Below are 25771 nucleotides of genomic sequence, written 5' to 3' on the forward strand. Positions count from 1 at the left end.
CCTGGGATTTCTTTATTTCACATTAGGTTGGCTCTGACCTCAGTGAATAAATATGAAGAAGCAGTTACAAGTTACCAAAAAGCACTGGATCTTGATCCAGAAAATGACTCTTATAAGTCAAATTTGAAAATAGCAGAACAGAAACTAAGAGATGTGTCCAGTCCTGTAAGTTAGCTCTGCATCTATTTATTTACAGTAGTTTTAACTGGGATTTTGTAGGTAAACTCATCTTCAATTGTAATTTTTTTTTTGTAGACTGGAACTGGACTGAGTTTTGACATGGCAAGCTTGATAAACAATCCTGCCTTTATTAGTATGGTGAGTATATTTCAAGCTTTACATTATATTGTTTTTAAAACTGAAGTTTAAGAACAACTCTTGTTTAATGACACAAGCGATTTTAATGCTTATTATAAGGGCAATGGTTTCATGCCTGGTTAGCTCAGTTGGTTAGAGCGTGGTGCTAATAATGCCAAGGTCACAGGTTCAATCCCTGCTCACTGCAGGGGGGTTGGGCTCGATGATCTCTCAAGGTCCCTTCCAACCCAAAGCATTCTATGATTCTATGATTATACTGAATTTAAACTTTTCTTAGTCATTTTACACTCAAACCAAGAAGTGTAACATAAATCTCCTATAATGCCTGTCTTATTTCCAATTGATTCTATCCTACTTATGAACAACAATGTGCATAGATTAGCTATGCTGTTTTTATAGATGGCATGAATAGCAAAACACTTGTCAACAGCATGGTGAAAATATCTTTTCTATTCTCCACATAGCAGTTAACAATGAATACAAAGAAATCGCCTCTTAAGTGAATAGCAAACACACAGTGCTTTCCATTACTTCCAGTACAATGGCAAATTGTGGTTTTGTCCCTCGGTAGTTTTTCTCCATGCATGGCTTGCTTAGCCAAATTGTATGAATTAACTTTGAAGAATAGAATTTGAGAAAAAAATGTAAAAAACACTTATTTTCTTTGAGAACTCAATTAAAACTTTACTACCCATCTGGTAGCTTCATTAGGACAGGACATTTTAACCGGTGCTTCAGCGTGGAAATGCACTGCATGCAAGAGATCAATACATCTGGTCTGATACTGTGGTCCAAATAATAGAGATGGTAGGCAAGGAAGAAGCAAACGAGTTCTCCAATGGCATTAGTGATTAAATAGCACTAGAACTCCATGTACCACTTCAGTGGCCACGTGACTTATTCAGTCTGCATCTGTTTAGAGACAAAGATGTACTCTTCAATTTGGAGCTAACTATAGGGAAAGGATTTTTGCATCATTTCTAGAAGATGCATGGTCAAGTGGATAGAACACAGGGAATTCAGCCAGGAATGAATTAATTCTTTTCCTGTGGTGTGGTTTTTTTTTTTTTTGCTTTGTTTTGGTTTTAAGGAAAAAAACTGACTCGCTGTCTGACCTTGAGAAAGTTATTTCTCCATTTTGGGCCCCTAACTTAGATCAGACTTGTTACTGATGGAAGAGAGAAAAAAATCCTATACTTCCCATAAAATGCCATATTCAGGTCAATTCTATATCCAGCTGTAGACTAGAGAAAACAGTTGATTTACTTTTGAGAGGTTGCATGGAAATATATCAGTCGATAAAATTAATAGTGTATATGTCTGGTTTTTGTAGTACCTTTAATAAGATAGTGAATGAGCAGATACTGCGTTGTGCCTATTGGTCTTGTATTCATACAGACTGATTTCTGTAGGAATTATGTTACTAACTTTAAACCATCACCTGGTTTATTCTATAGTATCTGTCCATATACACCCTTACACTTACACATATACACACCTTACACCTACACAATATAATTTTTGAGGTACCTTATGAATGAGAAATTTAAATAACCTCATGCTTACTACAAAGTAAGATGACATGCAAGTTACCACAGAAGATATATGTTGCCACAAAACCATAGTACAAAGTAAGTCCCCACTGATTTACTCTGCAATATTTTTGTGGCCGTAATGTTAACAGTTTATACCCACTAGTAATAATAGTTGCAAAACTGATTTATCCAGGCTGGGAATCAACAAAATTTCTCCAAAAAGCCCAATAGAAAACCTTTGTCCTTGGAAGTCTTAAGTTTGTTTATTTATTTTTAAGTTTTCTGGTACTGGGTTTTCATGTTTAATATCTTGTCATATTTTTCATGTCTGAATCTGTGTCGTGGTTTAGCCCCAGCCAGCGACTAAGCACCACGCAGCCGCTCGCTCACTCCCCCTACCCCGATGGGATGGGGGAGAGAATCGGAGGAGTAAGAGTGAGAAACACTCCTGGGTTGAGATAAGAACAGTTTAATAATTGAAATAAAGGAAAATAGTAATGCTAATAGTAACAGTATAATAATGATAATAATAATAATGATATACGAAGCAAGTGATGCACAATGCAATTGCTCACCACCCACCGACCGATACCCAGACAGTTCCCGAGCACACCACCCACCGACCGATACCCAGACAGTTCCCGAGCAGCGATCGCCGCTCCCTGGCCACCCCCCCCCCAGTTTCTATACTGAGCATGACGTCATATGGTATGGAATAGCCCTTTGGGCAGTTTGGATCAACTATTCTAGCTGTGCCCCCTCCCAGTTTCTTGTGCGCCTGGCAGAGCATGGGAAGCTGAAAAAGTCCTTGACTAGCATAAGCAGTACTCAGCAACAACTAAAAACATCAGCATGTTATCAACATTCTTCTCCTACTAAATCCAAAACACAGCACTATGCCTGCTGCTAGGAAGAAAATTAACTCTATCCCAGCCGAAACCAGGACAATCTGTAACCAGTATTTGTTATCTAATGTGTAACAAATTGTCTCAGCTTCATATCCTTGAAATACTTTCCTGTAATGATTCTTTTTGCTGGGGACCATACACCTCTGTGCACATAAACTTAGCTTAATTTTGTAATACAACATGAAAAACCCACAAGGTGTATTCTTTTTTTTTTTTTTTTTTCCCCCACATTTTCCTCAGTGATACCCAAGTAAATGTGTTGTAATTTTAGCTATATATTGTCTATTCTAGGCAGCAAGCTTAATGCAGAATCCTCAAGTTCAACAATTGTAAGTATTAAAATGGAGTACCATTGAAATAAATGTCTTTAGGGGTTTGAATTAATAAAAGGTGGATAGTACTATATTCCTGAAAATGTAATTTTATTTTTGCTTACTGTAAATAGAACTACTGCAGTTTCTTCCTCTTGCAGCTTATTTCCTCCCAGCAATTCAACAAAGAACTACCGTTTCTTGCTTACTCTAAAGGTCTCTGCATACCCCAATGCCAACACTGTGCTAACTGTTTCAGGATGTCAGGGATGATGTCAAACGCCATTGGTGGCCCTGCTGCAGGTGTTGGTGGCCTGTCAGATTTGTCCAGCCTGATCCATGCGTAAGTGTTATGAATTGCATAGTTTTAACTGTTACATTTGTAGAAGCATCATTGTGCGCCATCTATTTAAAAGGGATAGTGTCAAGACAATTATACTGTGGCATGTCCCCATTGTATACCTGATTATTATTAAAACTGAGAACTTGAAGACTTATTTTCCACTATCTTGTTTGTTTGCTTTCTACATTTCCATCATTTGGAATGACTGAACTATGTGCTCAGTTTCACTTTCTGGTTCTCATACACTGTTTACTTTCTAAATGCCAGTTATTAAAAATCTTCCTTTAAACCTTTAAAATGTTCCTTTAAACCTTTAGGTACTCCTATGTGTGCTTTCAAATTGTGTTGATCAATTTATTACCAGATATCCCAGAAACTAGTTAGAAAAGCTACAGATTTATTTAGCACAGGTTTCAACAAGTTCTAAAGTTGACTCCTGACTGACCATGCTCTGGCATCCCTCCATTTGGACTAGAAAGGCTTCAGGGAATTCAGTATAATAAAGAGAGGAGTGGCTTTTACAAAAAACAGGACCCCAAGTCTTTTATAATATAATAATGATAATCCATCTGGAAGAGTCTGCACAAAAACATGCAATTTGCTTATATGGCAAGAGCTCTTAACAAGCATACAATTTTACTTCATTTCAGCATTCTAGCCTGTTTCAAACTATTTTTAAGTTTTGCCCCTTCAGGACAAAAGTAATTTATAATTCACATCACAGACAGGAATGTGCCCCCACAAAATCAAGGGCTGTTTTCACAAAAATCATGTGCTATGCCTATATCTATGAAAATGGTGGCTTTCCTTCAACCTGCACTATGGTTTAAAGGAGTCTTGATAATTTGCTACTTGGGCAAAATGCAGAAGTTACAGAGAATGCCATGCCAGGCTATTCATGAAGTAATATGTTTTACTTACTTGATCTTTCTAGTAAACCAGGGTTATGCTTATCTTTTACATGGAATTAATCTCACCTATTAATTTTACTCTTAAGCTACAACTGTTATGGAGATGGATCTGTCATTACTTCAGTCATACAGGTGTAATTGTATGCTTGCTTTCTACTAATGACATCTTGTTGGCCGTACAAGTTGGCAGCTGCATACTGTATTTCTGGAAAAACTAGAGCTTCGACTATAAGAGTAGTTATCTTAAACAACTAGAATGGATCCTCTCAAAAAGAAGGGAGCAAATCACTAGAGCAGATTTGTTGCTAAATTTTAGTTTTAGCAAGTAAGATAATACTTTTTCCTCCATGCTATCAAATAGAAGTAATAGTCCTAAAGAATGAAAATGAAGGCCTGATGATAATCCTGTTTGGAGAGACTTTAACTAGATAAAGTGGTAATAATACAGCTATCTTGCTGTATAGTCTTAATCAAGATATCTTTAGTCTTAACTTTCATATAATGCAGCTTTTGGTTATATTAGGATATCCTGTTTTCTTACAGGTGTGTTGTTTTTGTTGTTTGGGGTTTTTTTTTTTCCACTTGTTGATTTTACAATCAAACTGTTCAACACAGGGGGCAGCAGTTTGCACAACAGATACAGCAACAGAATCCAGAGCTCATAGAGCAACTGAGAAATCATGTCCGGAGCAGATCTTTCAGTGGCAGCACTGAAGAGCATTCCTGACTTAAAGGAGGCATGTGAATTGGAATGGTATATAACCCCAAAATGCATACCATAGTTAGTAGCAAAAGCACCACTGTAACTTCTGCTTGAATAGAAGACAGAAAATTATTTGTGCATGTTTGCAAACAAGAATAAATCTGTTGCACATAACTTGGAACATATCATTTATGTATAGTTACTCTTCTGAAAATGAATACACTAAATAGATTAAGTGGTTTATTAAAATTCCTACGTACAAGTCATTTTCAGTATGTGCGTGAGATTGATCTCCAGGGCTATTGAGTGGGGAGGAGTTTTGTAGTAGGCTGATCTTGCATAACAGCTTAATTCTAAAATCCTAGTGTAAAAGGCACATTATTCTTATGGTGAAAATCGTTATGGCTGTACTCCCTGTCAAGTATGCTATTGAAACAATAGACCCATCTGATGTTCCCTTGTATAAGGAGCATAAATCAGTGTTGGAGTATAGAATGTACTTAAAAATAATGCTTGAAAATTCTGTTTCTTTTTAGCCTGTGGAAGGGCTGTCATTAGTAACATGAAATACTTTTCAACTTCATTTGGCAGGAGAGAGGGAGATGATTGCATATGAAGGAGTACCACAAATTGTAGAGAAAGAGAAGACGTTAATCCTGAGTAGGCTAATACACAATAAACCAAAATAGAACTTGGCTTGGGAAAGGAAAGATTATTAAGAAGTTTTAGGCTTTTCTACTGCCATGTCTACCCTCAAATCATGATGGTAGCCTTGGAGGTCAGCATTATGGCACTGTTTTCCTAGGCATGGCAAACTGTATTCCATTACATATGTATGCAGTATTTAATATAAGCTTAAAATTCTTAACTGTAATAAGCTAAAACTGATCCTATGATTGTACAAATAATTAGTACTGAAAATTTATCAAAAAATAACTGCCTTAGAAAGAAGGATTCTCTTCCTATTCTTGTGTGGCAAATCACTGGCTTAAACAATTAAGGATTTTTTTTTTTTAAGTTTCATTACACATATCTATCTTAAGTGATGGTTATATGGCCAAGTTAAAGATTTTTCTAGTCTACAGCATTTCTCTTCCTACCCTGCTCAGCTAATCTTACTCTTTCAGAGACCACTGATTTTCTGTATTTTATTAAGTTATCTTTTTTTATTCTGCTTACTGTTCACACTGCTTTCTTCTACAAGGTACACTTGTTTTTACTCCAGGGAGGTTCTCAACACTCCCAATTTCCAATTTGTATATCAAAACTAATTTGATTCCCAAGACAAAGTGACCTCTGCTGGCCAGTTAGACTGGAGAAAGTATGTGGAGGAGTAACAAAAGAGACTGCCAAATGGAGAAATACACAGGAACTCCTGGACCTCAGACACTATATCTGATTCATCTTGTGGTCAAAAAAAGAGCACCTTGAGTAGAAGCAAATGCAAAATTTGGGGCCAAGTCAGGCACTTGACTGTAACAAATGCTAGTTGTGTATCTATTGTATGAGTCATCTTCTACTAAAACAGGGGGAAAAATGCAGCTGGATCCAAGGAGAAATGAAAAGAATTGGAGAAAACACAAAAATAGGAAACCTATATTACCATCTGTTAAATAAAGAGGTAAAGCTTAATAGAGCAACTTAAACAACTGTAAGACATTTCACACTTTATTCAATAATAGAGCTTGCCTACACACAACATTAAAATGTGTGGGTTTTTTAAAATTCTCTATATAAATTGCTGTAGCTGCCTTTTTGAGGCTGTAGAGTTTCTTAAGCTTTACATTAAATGCATTTCCAAGTAACAGCTTCTGGCTTAACATCTGATGACAAAGAAGAAAATCCCTAACATGAACTTCTTTCAGAGGTTGTTCCAATTCTGAATCTAATCCATTCAAGAAAACTGCTACTTAAGTTCAGTCACATTTAATAGGACAGGATACCATTTACAAGAAAGATAGATGGAGGCTGTAGGTGTGCTACAACTAGTGTGCAAACATTGATTGGAGTAGTATGTTGTGTCAGGAGAGAAGCATTGCTCCAAGCATATCTCCTATATCACCTATGCCAGGTGCCCATCCAAGCTACTCTGTCACTCCCCTTCCTCAGCAGGACCGGGGGGAGAAAATAACATGAAAAAGAACTCATGGGTCAAGATAAAGACAGTTTAATAAAGCAAAAGCAAAGGCCACACACAGAAGCAAAGGAAAACAAAAGATTTATTCTCTATTTCCCATGAGCAGGTAATGTCCAGCCACTTCCTGGGAAGTAGGGCCTCGGTACGCATACCAGTTGCTTCGGAAGACAAATACCTTAGTGAATGCCCCCCCTTCTCCTCCTTTCTCTTAGCTTTTATTGCTGAGCATGAAGTCATATGGTATGGAATATCCCTTTGGTCAGTTTGGGTCAGCTGTCCTGGCTATGTCCCCTCCCAAGATCTTGCCCACCCCCAGCCTACTGGTGAGGGGGGGAAATGTTGGAGACAGCCTTGATGCTGTGGGAGCACTGCTCAGCAGTAGCCAAACCACTGGTGTGTTACCAACACCTTTCTAGCTACCAATACAAAGCACAGCATTATGAGGGCTGCTGTGGGGAAGATTAACTCCATCCCAGCCAGACCCAATACAGACAGCAATCTTCATGCAGTCGGTTACCTTTCTCCTTCAAAACAGAAAGAGTGTCAAGAACCTCTTCAGAGTTCCTTAAGAACTGCAAAATATGATAATATTCAAAGACTGGCTATAGTAGTTCTACTGTCAAGTGCAAGCCCTATAGTTTACTGGATTTATGGGAGAACTATCACCAAGGTTAAATGGAATGAAGCATTGGTTAGTTATCTGAAAATTTCTCTTGAAATAATCTTTATAGAGCAGTAACTTTCATTTCTCATGCTACGCTATTGTCATGTTTAGGTTTTACTCCAGTACAGATCATATATAACCGGAGTATTTATTAAAATGTTGATGGCATTAGCTAACCCTTCAGGAATTTGCTACAACTGGCACACTACTTAACTTGTAAACATTCTTTATTTCTTGTATATTAAAAGAAAGGGCTTTATAGCCTAAATAAAAAACAGTGAAACCAATAACAGCAGCTATCATTACATGCTTTTCCATTGAAGCCAGGAACAGAGAGATATCATTTATGTTTAAATCTATTTTGCCTTAAATAGGCTAGATTGTTTCACAGAGTCATGCAATATGTCTTAATCACAGGGTAAGGAAGGAATCTTTTCCTGTGTAATAACTGCACTTTATTTTGCACTAAAATTTTTCATCCTGCTAGATCAAGTGGTAAATGACAATACCAGTAAATACTGCTTTAATTTAAGGTCAATTGCAATTTATCATTCAATTGAACAAATATGCATTTAACACCTAATTGGTTTTGTATCATTACTGTTCCAGCATATAAGTGTGATAATTGTTAGAGAAGAAAATGTTTTGCACTCAAATTGTAAACTCCTGTAACCTGCTTGTATGGAAATATATTCTTCTAACTGTGCCTGATAAGAAAAACAGCTAATGAAATATTCAGTGTAGAAATTGTTTCAGTTGCACTTCTGGTTTTGTAACAAATACAAAGTAAAATCATTCACTCATACTGAGAAAGAACCAAGTCTGCAACTTGAGAAGAAATCTTCATACACTGTTTGAAGGCTAGAGATAGTCATACTGGCAAAATGCAACTTGTCTACTATTTCTGTATCTCTCCTACCTCCTATTACCATATAGTTACATCTTCTTCAACTTGTGTCAGTTTAACTTGAAAATAGGTTATAAATAAAGCTATTTACATTTTTTTTTTTGTGTGGATAGTTGTGGCTTTACTGGTTTTGTTGATATATCTAGAGTAACAGGTAAATTATGTTCTTTTTTTTTTTTTTTTTTTCAATTGCATTGGGTTTGTGGGGCAAGGTTTTGGTAGCAGGGGGGGCTACAGGGGTGGCTTCTGTGAGAAGATGCCAGAAGCTTCACCCACGTCCAACAGAGCCAGTTCCAGCTGGCTCCAAAACGGACCTGCCGCTGGCCAAGGCCGAGCCAATCAGCAACGGTGGTAGCACTTCTGTGATAATATATTTAAGAAAGGGGAAAAAAACTGCTGTGCAACTGCAGCCAGGAGAGAGGAGGGAGAATATGTGAGAGAAACAACTCTGCAGACACCAAGGTCAGTGAAGAAGGAGGGGGAGGAGGTGCTCCAGGTGCCAGAGCAGAGATTCCCCTGCAGCCTCTGGTGAAGACCATGGTGAGGCAGGCTGTCCCCCTGCAGCCCATGGAGGTCCACAGTGGAGCAGATATCCACCTGCAGCCCGTGGAGGACCCCACGCCGGAGCAGGTGGATGTGCCTGAAGGAGGCTGTGACCCCGTGGAGAGCCCACGCTGGAGCAGGCTCCTGGCAGGACCTGTGGCCCCATGGAGAGAGAGGAGCCCACGCTGGAGCAGGTTTTCTGGCAGGACTTGTGACCCCGTGGGGGACACATGCTGGAGCAGTCTGCTCCTGAAGGACTGCACCCTGTGGAAGGGACCCACGCTGGAGCAGTTCGTGGAAGACTGTCTCCTGTGGGAGAGACCCCGTGCTGGAGCACGGGAAGAGCGTGAGGAGGAAGGAGCAGCAGAGGCAACGCGTAATGAACTGACCGCAATTCCCGGTCCCCGTGCTGCTTGGAGGGAGGAGGTAGAGAAGTCCAGAGTGAAGTTGAGCCTGGGAAGAAGGGAGAGGTGGGGGGAAGGTGTTTTAAGATTTGTTCTTATTTTCTCATTTTCCTACTCTGATTTGATTGGCAATAAATTAAATTAATTCCCCGAGTTGAGTCTGTGATCTCTCCCTGTCCTTATGTCGACCCATGAGCCTTTCATCATATTTTTCTCCCCCTGTCCAGCTGAGGAAGGGAGTGATAGAGTGGCTTGGTGGGCACCTGGCATCCAACCAGGGTCAAACCAGCACATAAATACCTGTTTATGTTGGTTGTTATGCATTTTATTAGATGTGCAGGATATAGTTTGGTTTTTTTTTCCCCTGTATGGACTCATTCACTTAATTTAATAAGCTGGTCATAAATTTATCCATCATTTTAAATTTTATACATAGGAAAGTCTTAAATAAATACTGTCAAAACTAACTAAGGTTGCTAAGTGCCAATACGGTAGCTGAGAAATATGACAAGCCACTGAGTAGAATCTTTAACACTAGTTAACTAGGAAAGCCAGTCACCATTTTCTGTATTAAATGGCTACCTTTAGGTGACTGTAGATATTTCAGCCAAAAATTTTTCCATCTTTTGTCAAAACAAAAGCTAGGGAAAAGTACATTTCAGTGCTTAAACAAGTCCTGAATTCCTTCCTGCATGTGCTTTGGAGAACTTGATCTAGGGCAGCTATGCATGGTTTTTCTCATTTTCCTAATAATCTACTTAAATGCCTCTAGCATGGGAGGAATAATTTGCACCACCTCAGTTTAACAATAAAAAAAAAGCCTGTGTTCTGCTATTTTAGTTTTCAGTTCTCTATTAATTCGGAAATAACATACCTGTTTCACAGCATGCCCTGTACTGCAGGGATGCACAGCTCTGCACAAGACTGCAGCTAATTGGAACAGATTTCCTGTATTACTCCTTCACAGTGACTGAGCCACAACTAGCACATTCTTTGGCTGATACTCTACTTTCTAGCTACTAGCATCTTGACAGTGCCGGTTGTACTCACTCTCTCATTGCATGCTTTTATCAGGCTGTTTTAGAGTGGTTTCGAGGATTCCCGGGGAAAGAATGGCACACACACACAGACTATCTAGCAGCACAAAAAACTTTATTAACTACACTACAAGCATTCAGTAAAGCAATAGCCTTACTGACCCGAGGACTGTGAGGAAGATGGTCCATCCGTACAATCTTGTGCCGTCTTGCGCTGCGAGCTCAGCCCAGCGGTCAGTAGGTGCCAGCTTTACGTGGGCGTCCCCATGGAGGCAACGGTGACCTCGCCGTACACCTGCCCACCCCTCTTCAGGAAATCCCGGTATTCATATGGCAGAGGAAACGGGTTTTGACACACGTGGCCAGCGAGTGCCGAAACAGGCCTCGTTTGCAACAAAGGGAGCCTATGGCGCATGCGCCCGCTGGCCAGGCACGCTGCACGTGACATAGTCATCCCGTCTACTGGTTCATGGGCTTTGTTCACGCGGCATATTACCATAATCCAGCAGTGACGTATTGACTATGCTCAAGCCAATAACAGGATACTTGCAAAGCAAGCAAAATCGTGAGCTGTGCCTTGTATCTTCACAGCTGCACATCCTCCCTAACATTTCTCAGCTTTTTATCTCTATGGTCAGCATTTCAAACAATAAATTATCTGTTTCTTGTGCTACCTGCATTCCTCGGCTATCTACTTCTCACCCAGTGTCCATCCATGGACCAAAATTCCATCTTTTAACCCTTCCGTACACACAGGCACTAATTCTTATGGCTATGCATGTAACCATGCAAATTCACTGCCATTCCAGGTACCCAGAAGTATTTCTTTTAGAGCTTTGGATTCCAGGAACTTGGTCTGTAAAAGGCCAGTTCCTTCAAGGTGAAGCAGTTTTGTCAGAAGCACAATTTTAAAACTTTTTAAATATTTTTAAAATAATTAAAATAGCAAAAATAAGTACAAAGTGCTACTATTTCATATTAATCTCCCCCCCCCCCAAGGTGATGTTAATGCAATATAATTTGCTAAAGCTACACTTTTTTCAAAGGCTTTATTTTCAGTAGATAAAATGCATACACATCTTTTTAAAAGATTTTAAAACTGTCCTGGTTTCGGCTGGAATAGAGTTAATTTTCTTCCTAGTAGCTGGCATAGTGCTGGGTTTTGGATTTAGTAGGAGAAGAATGTTGATAACACGCTGATGTTTTTAGTTGTTGCTGAGTACTGCTTATGCTAGTCAAGGACTTTTCAGCTTCCCATGCTCTGCCAGGTGCACAAGAAACTGGGAGGGGGCACAGCCAGAATAGTTGATCCAAACTGACCAAAGGGCTATTCCATACCATATGATGTCATGCTCAGTATATAAACTGGGGGGGGTTGGCCAGGGAGCAGCGATTGCTGCTCGGGAACTGTCTGGGTATCGGTCGGCGGGTGGTGAGCAATTGCATTGTGCATCACTTGCTTTGTATATTGTTATTATTAATTTTCCCTTCCTTTTCTGTCCTATTAAACTGTTTTTATCTCAACCCATGAATTTTACTTTTTTTTTTTCCCTGATTCTCTCCCCCATCCCACTGGGGAGCAGCGGAGTGCGCAAATGGCTGTGTGGTGTTTAGCTGCCTACCGGGTTAAACCACAACAGTCCTTTTTGGTGCCCAACGTAGGGCATGAAGGGTTTGAGATAACGACAGATCTGACCAGAGCATGTTAAAACAAATTTGTGATAAGCATTCATTATATTAGTTTAATAGTCACTGGTTGCAACGTTTATTCATTTGCTCTCAGAGTTGTTGTGCTTGTTCGCAGAGTTGTGCTATGTAACACCTTACTTGCCGTATACATTCCCTGTGGTGCTGTTTATCATCTCTGGGAGCTGGATTAAAGTTATTGCTTTCCTGTACTGTGTAACACTGGCTTATGGTATGATAAAATTATCGGTCATGAGACTGTACTCAGCACTGCCCCAGGGGTGGAAACACAGCCCTACCATTTGCCATGGACTGATCCAGATGGCACTGGAACAGGGTGAAGCTCCAGAACATCTGCAGTACATTGATGACATCATCGTATGAGGCAACAAAGCAGAAGAGGTTTTTGAGAAAGGGGAGGAAATAATCAAAATCCTTCCAAAAGCCGGTTTTGCCATAAAACAAAGTAAGGTCAAGGGACCTGCACAGGAGATCCAGTTTTTAGGAATAAAATGGCAAGATGGACGTCGTCAGATCCCAATGGATGTGATCAACAAAATAACAGCTATGTCCCCACCAACTAGCAAAAAGGAAACACAAGCTTTCTTAGGCGTTGTGGGGTTTTGGAGAATGCATATTCCAAATTACAGCCAGATCGTAAGCCCCCTCTATCAAGTGACCCGGAAGAAGAACGATTTCAAATGGGGCCCTGAGCAATGACAAGCCTTTGAACAAATTAAACGGGAGATAGTTCATGCAGTAGCCCTTGGGCCAGTCCGGGCAGGGCATGATGTTAAAAATGTGCTCTACACCGCAGCCGAGGAGAATGGCCCTACCTGGAGCCTCTGGCACAAAGCACCAGGGGAGACTCAAGGTCGACCCCTAGGGTTTTGGAGTCGGGGATACAGAGGACCTGAGACCCGCTCTACTCCAACTGAGAAAGAGATACTGGCAGCATATGAAGGGGTTCGAGCTGCTTCGGAAGTGGTTGGTACTGAAGCCCAGCTCCTGCTGGCACCCCGACTGCCGGTGCTGGGCTGGATGTTCAAAGGGAGGGTCCCCTCTACACATCATGCAACTGATGCTACGTGGAGTAAGTGGGTTGCACTAATCACACAGCGGGCTCGAATAGGAAACCCCAGTCGCCCAGGAATCTTGGAAGTGATCATGGACTGGCCAGAAGGCAAAGATTTTGGAATATCACCAGAGGAGGAGGAGACACATGCTGAGGAGGCCCCACTGTATAATAAATTGCCAGAAAATGAGAAGAAATATGCCCTGTTCACTGATGGGTCCTGTCGTCTTGTGGGAAAGCATCGGAGGTAAAAGGCTGCTGTATGGAATCCTATATGACAAGTCGCAGAAACTGCTTCTGAACTACTAAATCCAAAACACAGCACTATGTCAGCTACTAGGAAGAAAATTAACTCTATGCCAGCTGAAAATAGGACACCAAGTAACTATTACACATGATGGAGCCCTGCTTTCCTGGAGATGGCTGAATACCAATGGGAAGTAGTGAATGAATTCCTTATTTTGCTTTGCTTGCGTGTGCGGCTTTTGCTTTACTTTTAAACTGTCTTTATCTCAACCCGTGAGTTTTCTCACTTTTACCGTTCTGATTCTCTCTCCCATCCCACCGGGTGGGAGTAAGCGAGTGGCTCGCTGGTGCTTAGGTGCCAACTGGGAGCTAATCCAACACATTATTATTCAACAACTTGTTGGATGGATATTAATGCAAAGGGAATGTGGTGGGTTGACCCTGGCTGGATGCCAAGTGCCCACCAAGCTCCTCTATCACTCCCCTTCCCAACTGGACAGGGGAGAGAAAATATAACGAAAAAGCTCGTGGGTCAAGATAAGGACAGGGAGAGGTCACTCAGCAATTACCATCACAGGCAAAACAGACTTGACTTGGGGAAAATCAGTTTAATTTATTACCAGTCAAATCAGAGCAGGATAATGAGAAATAAAAAATAAATCTTAAAACATCTTCCCCCCACCCCTCCCTTCTTCCCGGTCTCAACTTCATTCCCGATTTTCTCTGCCTCCTCCCCCTGAGCGGCGCAGGGGGACAGGGAATGGGGGTTGAGTCAGTTCATCACATGTTGTCTCTGCCACTCCTTCCTCCTCAGGGGAGGACTCCTCACACTCTTCCCCTGCTCCAGCGTGGGGTCCCTCCCACAGGAGACAGTCCTCCATGAACTTCTCCAACGTGGGTCCTTCCCACGGGCTGCAGTTCTTCATGAACTGCTCCAGCATGTGTCCCTCCCACGGGGTGCAGTCCTTCAGGAACAGACTGCTCCAGTGTGGGTCCCCCACAGGGTCACAAGTCCTGCCAAAAAACCTGCTCCAGCATGGGCTCCTCTCTCTCCATGGGTCCGCAGGTCCTGCCAGGAGCCTGCTCCAGCGCAGGCTTCCCACGGGGTCACAGCCTCCTTTGGGCACATCCACCTGCTCCGGCATGGGGTCCTCCATGGGCTGCAGGTGGATATCTGCTCCATGGGTGCAGGGGGACAGCCTGCCTCACCATGGTCTTCACCACGTGCTGCAGGGGAATCTCTGCTCTGGCACCTGGAGCACCTCCTCCCCCTCCTTCTTCACTGACCTTGGTGTCTGCAGAGTTGTTCCTCTCACATATTCTCACTCCTCACTCCAGCTGCAGTTTTGTGTCCCTTTGGTTCCCCCCCCCCGCCTTCTCAAATATGTTATCCCAAAGGCTCTACCACCGTTGCTGATTGGCTCGGCCTTGGCCAGTAGCAGGTCCATCTTGGAGCCAGCTGGCATTGCCTCCATCGGACATAGGGGAAGCTTCTGGCATCTTCTCACAGAAGGTACCCCTGTAGCCCCCCCGCTACGAAAACCTTGCCACGCAAATCCAATACAAGGAAATATAGCCTGCTTTACTAAACTCAATACATTCTTTAATTTGCTATTAAAATGCTGAAAAGGTTCCATAAAAAGGCCAGTAACTTAATGGCGCTTCTAACATAAAAGAATAAATTTACTGCCTGAAATGTGCTGAAACATTACTTAATGAACGAATTAGGATGTTATCACATAATAACCTGAAGGCAAGGACAGCAGTAAAGATCAATTAAATTAAATTTCATCATCCTATTTTTCAAGAGTTCTTACAACTGACTGCTCCAACATTAGTTCAACTATCTTCTCAAACATAAGGAAAATGGAGGAAGGTACTTCAGATGCTGAGAACAAATCACCTCAGCTTCACAGCATGGGGAAGGCTGGTGTATAAGAATGATACACTTAAGAAAAACAATCCCTCCCATAGACAACAAATAAACCTAACTCCAGCACCTTATTCATATTTTAGTGTAAACATTTGTGGTGGGTTGACCTTGGCTGGACGCCAGGTGCCCACCAAGCCGCTCTATCACTCCCCCTCCTCAACTGGACAGGGGAGAGAAAATACAAAGAAAAGCTCATGGGTCAAGATAAGGACAGGGAGATCAGTCAGCAATTACCATCACAGGCAAAACAGACTCGACTTGGGAAAATTAAACTCATAGAATCATAGAAAAGTTTGGGTTGGAAGGGACCTTTAAAGGTCATCTAGTCCAACACCCCCCCCACACACACCACACCACCCCCCCCCCCCCCCGCAATGTGCAAGGACATCTTCAAATAGATCAGGTTGCTCAGAATCCCATCCAGCCTGACCTCGACTGTTTCCAGGGATGGGGCATCTACAACCTCTCTGGGGTACCTGTTCCAGTGTTTCACCACATCATCGTAAAAAAATTTCTTCCTTATATCTAGTCTAAATCTACCCTCTTTCAGTTTAGAACCATTACCTCCTGTCCTATTGCTACAGGCCCTATTAAAATGTCTGTCCCCCTCTTTCTTATAAGCCCCCTTTAAGTATTGAAAGGCTGCAATAAGGTCTCCTCGCAGCCTTCTCTTCTCCAGGCTGAACAACCCCAACTCTCTCAGCCTGTCCTCATAGGAGAGGTGTTCCATCCCTCTGAGCATTTCTGTGGCCCTCCTCTGGACCCACTCCAACAGGTCCATGCCCTTCTTGTGCTGAGGGCTCCAGAGCTGGACGCAGTACTCCAGGTGAGGTCTCACGAGAGCAGAGCAGAGAGGCAGAATCACCTCCCCCGACCTGCTGGCCATGCTTCTTGTGATGCAGCCCAGGATTCAGTTGGCTTTCTGAGCTGTGAGTGCACATTGTTGACTCATGTCCAGCTTTTCATCCACCAGTACCCCCAAGTCCTTCTCTGCAGGGCTGCTCTCAATCCCTTCTTCCCCCAGCCTGTATTGATATTGGAGGTTTCCCTGACCCAGATGCAGGACCTGGCACTTGGCCTTGTTGAACCTCATGAGGTTCACACAGGCCCACTTCTCGAGCTTGTCCAAGTCCCTCTAGATGGCATCCCATCCCTCAGGCATGTCAACCTCACCACTCAGCTTGGTGTCATCTGCAAACATGCTGAGGGTGCACTCGATCCCACTGTCTATGTCGTTGATGAAGATATTAAACAGCACCGGTCCCAGTACGGACCCCTGAGGGACTCCACTTGTCACCAGTCTCCATGTGGACATCGAGCCATTGACCACGACCCTCTGGATGCGACCATCCAACGAATTCCTCATCCACTGGACAGTCCGTCCATCAAATCCATATCTCTCCAATTTAGAGAGAAGGATGTTGTGGGGGACCGTGTCGAAGGCTTTACAGAAATCCAAGTAGATGACATCCATTGCTTTTCCCTTGTCCACTGATGCAGTCACTCCTTCATAGAAAGCCACTAGGTTGGTCAGGCAGGACTTGCCCTTGCTGAAGCCGTGCTGGCTGTCTCGAATCACCTCCCTGTCCTCCATGTGCTTGAGCATAGCTTCTAGGAGGATCTGTTCCATGATCTTCCCAGGCACAGAGGTGAGGCTGACAGGTCGGTAGTTCCCAGGGTCCTCCTTTCTTCCCTTTTTAAAAATGGGCACAACATTCCCCTTTTTCCAGTCAGCAGGGACTTCACCTGCCTGCCATGACTTCTCAAATATCATGGAGGGTGGCTTGGCAACTACATCAGCCAGGTCATGGTGGGCAAGGAAAGGGTTCGCTTGCCGCCCTGATTGTGGACTTGTTTCCACTCGCCGCTTCGCCCTAAGACCCTGCCTACATCCTGGTGGGGGAAGGATACTGGCTCCCTTTGGTCACAGGTTTTTTCTGGAGGCTGTCCCTGGTCAGGTTTCCGGGAGATCAGACCTGGCTTAGGAAGTTGTCATCTATGCATTCCAGGAATCTCCTGGATTGCCTACAGCTTGCCATGTTGCTTTTCCAGCAAATGTCAGGGTGGTTGAAGTCCCCCAGCAGGACAAGAGTCTGGAAGCGCGAAGCCTCCCGGAGCTGGAGGAAGAAGGCTTCGTCAGCAGGCTCCCCTTGATCAGGCGGCCTGTAGTAGACAGCAACCACAAGGTTCCCTTTGTTGCCTCTGTCTCCGACTCTTACTGTCGTGGTTTAGCCCCAGCCAGCAACTAAGCACCACGCAGCCGCTCGCTCACTCCCCTACCCCGATGGGATGGGGGAGAGAATCGGAGGAGTAAGAGTGAGAAACACTCCTGGGTTGAGATAAGAACAGTTTAATAATTGAAATAAAGTAAAATAGTAATGCTACTAGTAACAGTATAATAATGATAATAATAATAATGATATACGAAGCAAGTGATGCACAATGCAATTGCTCACCACCCGCCGACCGATACTCAGACAGTTCCCGAGCAGCGATCGCTGCTCCCTGGCCACCCCCCCCCAGTTTATATACTGAGCATGACGTCATATGGTATGGAATAGCCCTTTGGTCAGTTTGGATCAACTATCCTAGCTGTGCCCCCTCCCAGTTTCTTGTGCGCCTGGCAGAGCATGGGAAGCTGAAAAAGTCCTTGACTAGCATAAGCAGTACTCATCAACAACTAAAACATCAGCGTGTTATCAACATTCTTCTCCTACTAAATCCAAAACCCAGCACTATGCCTGCTGCTAGGAAGAAGATTAACTCTATCCCAGCCGAAACCAGGACAGTATCCACCCCTTATTCTGTACCATCTACGTCATGCACAGGCACTCCCCTTTCCAATGTGTTCCAATTAAGCACCACTGCTTTCCCTATCTTGATATACACACAGATATCATTACCTTCGTCTATGGCCCACCCTCTAAAATGTCCATTGAGTTCATTTAGCCCATGACTTTGGGTACCATCTGTCATCACAGATCACAGTCTTTCAGAGCAGATGTGGTGTGCAGTGTTGGACTGTTGCATGCTGAAGTCAGTTCTCATTGCAACACGGTTTAATCAAAGTTCATTTTCATTAAGCTGGGCAATTCTTACTGCAATACCATTGATGTGGCATATAGCAATCATAATATACAGTATTATATACTTAATATTAACCTACTATATTATTATATTAACATTATACTATATTATTATATTAACATGCAGTTAAGAGATAACATACAGTATTATAAAGCAATTAATATCATACAATTCAGTTCATTGGCTATTTTCACCCAAAATCAAATTCCCTTGAGGTACACATTGGGCTTCCCCATCCTTTCGCATCACCCACCAAGTGAACCCAGGTCCTTGAGCAAAAGCAATCCCACGAATGGGTTTGCCTTTGCCAGAGGGGGAAGTAACCCAGACTGTCTTCCCCAGCATATTTTTCCATGTGCACTACAGGAACTTTATCTCCTTCTACAGTACGTAGAAGTTTTGATTGGGCAGGGCCAGCTCGATTGGCAGATCCCCTGGTGTTGGCTAATCAGGTGGCTTTTGCTAAATGCATATCCCAATATTTGAATGTCCCAGCACCCATTGCTCTCAGGGTAGTCGTTAACAGTCCATTGTATCGCTCAATTTTCCCCGAGGCTGGTGCATGGTAAGGGATGTGATATACCCACTCAATGCCATGCTCTTTGGCCCAGGTGTCTATGAGGTTGTTTCGGAAATGAGTCCCGTTGTCTGACTCCATTCTTTCTGGGGTGCCATGTCGCCACAGGACTTGCTTTTCAAGGCCCAGGATGGTGTTCCGGGCGGTGGCATGGGGCACGGGATATGTTTCCAACCATCCAGTGGTTGCTTCCACCATGGTGAGCACATAGCGCTTGCCTTGGCAGGTTTGTGGGAGTGTGATGCAATCAATCTGCCAGGCCTCCCCATATTTATATTTCATCCATCGTTCACTATACCCGAGGGGCTTGAACTGCTTGGCTTGCTTGATTGCAGCGCATGTTTCACACTCATGAATAACCTGTGCAATACTGTCCATAGTTAAGTCCACCCCTCGATCACGAGCCCATTTATACGTTGCATCCCTTCCTTGATGGCCTGAGGCGTCATGGGCCCACCGAGCTATAAATAATTCACCCTTATGTTGCCAGTCCAGATCCACCTGAGCCACTTCAATCTTAGCAGCCTGATCTACTTGCTGGTTGTTTTGATGTTCTTCAGTGGCCCGACTCTTAGGTACATGAGCATCTACATGACGAACTTTTACAACCAGGTTCTCTACCCGGGCAGCAATATCTTGCCACAATGCGGCAGCCCAGATGGGTTTGCCTCTGCGCTGCCAGTTGCTCTGCTTCCATTGCTGCAGCCACCCCCACAGGGCATTTGCCACCATCCATGAGTCAGTATAGAGATAAAGGACTGGCCACTTTTATCGTTCAGCAATATCTAAAGCCATCTGGATGGCTTTCACCTCTGCAAACTGACTCGACTCCCCTTCTCCTTCAGCAGTTTCTGCCACTTGTCGTATAGGATTCCATACAGCAGCTTTCCACCTCCGATGCTTTCCCACAAGACGACAGGACCCATCAGTGAACAGGGCATATTGCTTTTCATTTTCTGGCAATTTATTATACAGTGGGGCCTCTTCAGCATGTGTCACCTCCTCCTCTGGTGATATTCTAAGGTTTTTTCCTTCTGGCCAGTCCATGATCACTTCCAAGATTCCTGGGCGACTGGGGTTTCCTATTTGAGCCCCTTGTGTGATCAATGCAACCCACTTACTCCACGTAGCATCAGTTGCATGATGTGTAGAGGGCACCCTCCCTTTGAACATCCAGCCCAACACCGGCAGTCGGGGTGCCAGCAGGAGCTGGGCTTCAGTACCAACCACTTCTGAAGCAGCTCGAACCCCTTCATATGCTGCCAGTATCTCCTTCTCAGTTGGAGTATAGCGGGCTTCGGATCCTCTGTATCCCCGACTCCAAAACCCTAGGGGTCGACCTCGAGTCTCCCCTGGTGCTTTCTGCCAGAGGCTCCAGGTAGGGCCATTCTCCCCGGCTGCAGTGTTGAGCACATTTTTAATATCCTGCCCTGCCCGGACTGGCCCAAGGGCTACTGCATGAACTATCTCCCGTTTAATTTGTTCAAAGGCTTGTTGTTGCTCAGGGCCCCATTTGAATTTGTTCTTCTTCCGGGTCACTTGATAGAGAGGGCTTACCATCTGGCTGTAATTTGGAATATGCATTCTCCAAAACCCCACAACGCCTAAGAAAGCTTGTGTTTCCTTTTTGCTAGTTGGTGGGGACATAGCTGTTATTTTGTTGATCACATCCATTGGGATCTGACAACGTCCATCTTGCCATTTTATTCCTAAAAACTGGATCTCCTGTGCAGGTCCCTTGACCTTACTTTGTTTTATGGCAAAACCAGCCTTCAGAAGGATTTGGACTATTTTCTTTCCCTTCTCAAAAACTTCTTCTGCTGTGTTGCCCCACACAATGATGGCATCAATGTACTGCAGATGTTCTGGAGCTTCACCCTGTTCCAGTGCCATCTGGATCAGTCCATGGTAAATGGTGGGGCTGTGCTTCCACCCCTGGGGCAGTCGGTTCCAGGTGTACTGAAAACCCCTCCAGGTAAAAGCAAACTGGGGCCTGCACTCTGCTGCCAAAGGGATGGAGAAAAATGCATTAGCAATATCAATTGTGGCATACCACTTAGCTGCCTTTGACTCCAGTTCGTATTGAAGTTCTAGCATATCTGGCACGGCAGCACTCAGCGGCGGTGTAACTTCGTTCAGGCCACGATAGTCCACTGTTAGTCTCCACTCCCCATTAGACTTTCGCACTGGCCATATGGGACTGTTAAAGGGTGAGCGAGTCTTGCTGATCGCTCCCTGGCTCTCCAGGCGACGAATCAGGTTATGGATGGGAATCAGGGAGTCTCGGTTGGTGCGATATTGCCGCCTGTGCACAGTTGTGGTAGCAATCGGCACCTGTTGTTCCTCAACCTTCAGCAATCCTACAATCGAAGGGTCCTCTGAGAGACCGGGCAAGGTGGACAGCTGTTTAATTTCCTCTGTCTCCAAAGCAGCTATACCAAAAGCCCACCGGTACCCTTTTGGGTCCTTGAAATACCCTCTCCTGAGGTAGTCTATGCCAAGGATGCACGGAGCCTCTGGGCCAGTCACAATGGGGTGCTTTTGCCACTCATTCCCAGTTAGGCTCACTTCAGCTTCCAGTACAGTTAGCTGTTGGGATCCCCCTGTCACTCCAGAAATACAAATGGGTTCTGCCCCTCTATAGCTTGATGGCATTAGCGTGCACTGTGCACCAGTGTCCACTAGAGCCTTATACTCCTGTGGGTCTGACGTTCCAGGCCATGGAATCCACACAGTCCAGTAAACCCGGTTGTCCCTTTCCTCCACCTGGCTGGAGGCAGGGCCCCTCTAACACTGGTCACAGGATTCGCTGTTCACTTCCTGTAAATGTGAATCAAAAGTCCCCTGATCAAGGTTGGAAATAAAATTAGCCCTCTTACTCTGTCTCGGGAACTGCTCACTGGAAACTGGAGCTGCAATTTTCCTGGGAGAACCACCTTTTGTAATAGTTTTTCCTTGCAACTCACGCACCCGTGCCTCTAAGGTTGAGGTGGGTTTTCCATCCCACTTTCTCATGTCCTCTCCATAATCACGCAGGTAAAACCACAGGGTGCCCCGTGGTGTGTATCCTCTATATCCTCTCTCTTGAGCATAGGGACGTTGACTCCTAATGGCTGAGACACTGGTCTGTGCAGGTGGGGAGTAGGACAGATCCTCTCTGAGTTGTTGGAACTCTTGGCATATTTTTTCAGACAGTTTTTCCACAGCCGAGACACAGGCCCGTAGAGACGAAGAGATACTTTCTTCGTAGTCATCAACATTCTTCTCCTACTAAATCCAAAACACAGCACTATGCCTGCTGCTAGGAAGAAAATTAACTCTATCCCAGCCGAAACCAGGACACTTACCCATAAGCTTTCGACCTGCTCGTGGCTATTCTTCAGGGACAGCTCTTCACACTGTATTGATTTCTTTACGTAGAGGGCAACGCCTCTGCCCCTCCTTCCTCGCCTGTCCCTTCTGAACAGCCTGTAGCCATCGATAGCCACATTCCAGTCGTGGGATTCGTCCCACCAGGTTTCGGTTATGGCAATCAGGTCGTAGCTGCCTAGTAGCACAGCAGCTTCCAGCTCCTCCTGTTTGTTCCCCATGCTGCGTGCGTTCGTGTAGAGGCATTTCATCTGGGCTGTTGGCCGTGTCACCTTCTTAGTGGAACACCCCTTGTTTCCCTTGGGGTGTTTCACGAAGGTTTCCTTGTGAGCTCTAACTATCTCAGGAGCCCCCGGCTCATCTCTGAAAGACTTCAACTGTGCTGCAACGTCCCCATCATGCCTGTGTGCAACAGGTTGAGGGCTCACAGTAGCACCCCGTCCCTCTAACCATTGTGTACCATCCCACAGCTTGTCACAGGCAAGCCTGGTATGTTCCCCCTCCCCCTTCACATCTAGTTTAAAGCCCTGTCAATGAGTCCCACAAGCTCCTGTGCAAAGACCCTCTTTCCCCTTTGAGAAAGGTGGCTCCCATTTGACGCCAGAAAGCCTGGTGCCATGTACGCTGTCCCATTGTCAAAAAACCCAAAGTTGTGATGGTGGCACCAGCCTCGGAGCCATGTGTTAAGAGATTGGATCCACCTGTTCTTTCCAATGTCACCTCCCACAACTGGAAGGAGGGAGGAAAAGATGACCTGTGCCCCCGATTCCCTCACTAAGCGTCCCAAGGCCCTGAAGTCTCTTTTAATCACCCTTGGGCTGTGCACTGCAACTTCATCACCACCCACGTGGAAGAGCAGTAAGGGGTAGTAGTCTGAGGGCCGTACCAGGCTGGGAAGTCTCCTGGTGATATCTCTGACCCGGGCTCCTGGCAGGGAGCAGACTTCCCTATGAGGAGGGTCCACCCGGCATATTGGACCCTCCGTTCCCCTCAGGAGGGAGTCTCCTATGACTATGACCCATCTTGTCTTCCTTGTGGAGGTGGTAGCAATATGGGGGGTAGGTCTTTGTGGTCTTGGCAACTCTTCGGGTGTAGATGGATCAACGCCCACATCGTCCACTGACTGGTCCTCCACCTCTAGAGCCTCATACCTATTGTGCAGAGGCACCTGGGGAGTCATGGTGGGCAAGGAAAGGGTTCGCTTGCCACCCCGATTGTGGACTTGTTTCCACTCGCCGCTTCCCTCTAAGACCCTGCCTACATCCTGGTGGGGGGAGGATACTGGCTCCCTTTGGTCACAGGCTTTCTCTGGAGGCTGTCCCTGGTCAGGTTTCCAGGAGCTCAGAGCGAGATTCCACCAGTCTATCTCTTGCTCAGACTCCCTGATGCTCCGTAGCCTGTCTACTTCCTCCCTTAGCTCTGCCACCAAGCCAAGCAGATAATCCACTTGGTCACAGCGCACACAGCTGTTTGCTCCACTGCCATCTGTTCCCAGAGCAAGCTGGTGGCACTCCCTGCAGCCGGAGACCTGGATGGCTGTGTGTTTCCCTGGGAGCTCAGTCTGGGTGGATACAGCCTTTCTGGGTAGTGTAGAGGATACAGCCTTCCGCCAGGTGGACACCATGGCCATGCCAAGGCTCCCTCTCACCAGCTGAACTTACTGAACCTACCTCTTGAGCTAGGAGGGGGACTTGGCCTTCCCCGCATGCCTTGCCCGTATGAACTGCCATGCAAACTGATGCGCCACGCCCTGTTTACCCGTCCTGGTCGCCGTGCTCCTGGTCACTCGCGCTCCCTGGGGGCTGCTTTTATAGGTGAGGGGGGTTTGGCCGCCATCACTCCTGGCCCCGCCCATGTGCGTCAGAGCTGCCGCACGTCTCCAGCTCGCCCTTTCCCGCTCTTCCCTGCTCTAGGCGGGGGGCTGGGCTGCCCGCTCTCGCCCTGTGCTTTTTTGCCGCCTTGGCAAGGGTGCCCCGGCACGAGCGTCCGCTCCAGAGCCCTTCGCCTTGCTGACTGCGCTCAAGTGGCAGTTACACCAGGTTTTAAACTGCCGCCGTCACTCCTGGCCCCGCCCACGCTGCGTCAGACCTCCATTTACCCAAGTTTTAGTTGTTTTCAATGCAGCAACCATAGGCAGAAATTTAGAAAAAGCTAATTTGAAAGGGAAAAGAAAAAACAAGCAGCAAAATGAAAAAACAAGTTAGTTTAGTGTTATTCCTAAGTTCTTTTAATATCACATGGTTTTAAAAAAAAATCCTTTAGTACTTCACAAGAATGCAGTTTATTTTAATACAATGCACACCTTAAAGTGAAATCAGACTGCAGAAGTATCATACTAACTCATCAACTGCTATATGCAGTTAAAAGTTGGAGAGCACATTTATAGAAGGACCCCCACAAACAAGAGTTTGTGATAATCAACTTTTAGTTTCAACAATGGTTATTAAAGAAAGAGCTAACCATTTAAATGATTAGCTGCACATATAAAGATCAGCTTTGTTTAATATCTTTATCAATGATCTGGATGAGGGGATTGAGTGCACCCTCAGTAAGTTTACAGATGACACCAAGTTGGGTGGGAGTGTCGATCTGCTCGAGGGTAGGATGGCCCTGCAGAGGGACCTGGACAGGCTGGACCGATGGGCCGAGGCCAACTGTATGAGGTTTAACAAGGCCAAGGGCCGGGTCCTGCACTTGGGTCGCAACAACCCCATGCAATGCTACAGGCTTGGGGAAGAGCGGCTGGAAAGCTGCCTGGCTGAAAAGGACCTGGGGGTGCTGGTTGACAGCCGGCTGAACATGAGCCAGCAGTGTGCCCAGGTGGCCAAGAAGGCCAACAGCATCCTGGCTTGTATCAGGAATAGTGTGGCCAGCAGGAGCAGGAAGGTGATTGTCCCCCTGTACTCAGCACTGGTGAGGCCACACCTGGAATACTGTGTCCAGTTTTGGGCCCCTGAATACAAGAAAGACATTGAGGTGCTGGAGCGTGTTCAGAGAAGGGCAACAAAGCTGGTGAAGGGTCTGGAGCACAGGCCTTATGAGGAAAAGCTGAGGGAACTGGGGTGGTTTAGCCTGGA

At 44.9% G+C, this 25771-nt stretch overlaps 1 protein-coding gene across 1 annotated transcript in view; it reads left to right on the top strand.

Moving 5' to 3' along the window:
- LOC142596509 (small glutamine-rich tetratricopeptide repeat-containing protein beta-like) overlaps positions 1-5053 on the top strand; it is a 30537-nt gene extending 25484 nt beyond the window's left edge. Inside the window, exons 6-10 of the mRNA XM_075725648.1 lie at positions 27-165; positions 256-318; positions 3053-3090; positions 3332-3415; positions 4942-5053. Coding sequence (XP_075581763.1) covers positions 27-165; positions 256-318; positions 3053-3090; positions 3332-3415; positions 4942-5053 — 436 coding nt within the window. The remainder of the gene's footprint in view (positions 1-26; positions 166-255; positions 319-3052; positions 3091-3331; positions 3416-4941) is intronic.
- Positions 5054-25771: the final 20718 nt, after the last annotated feature.

The sequence above is a fragment of the Pelecanus crispus genome, chromosome W (assembly GCF_030463565.1).
Source record: "Pelecanus crispus isolate bPelCri1 chromosome W, bPelCri1.pri, whole genome shotgun sequence".
NCBI classification, from domain to species: Eukaryota; Metazoa; Chordata; class Aves; order Pelecaniformes; family Pelecanidae; genus Pelecanus; species Pelecanus crispus.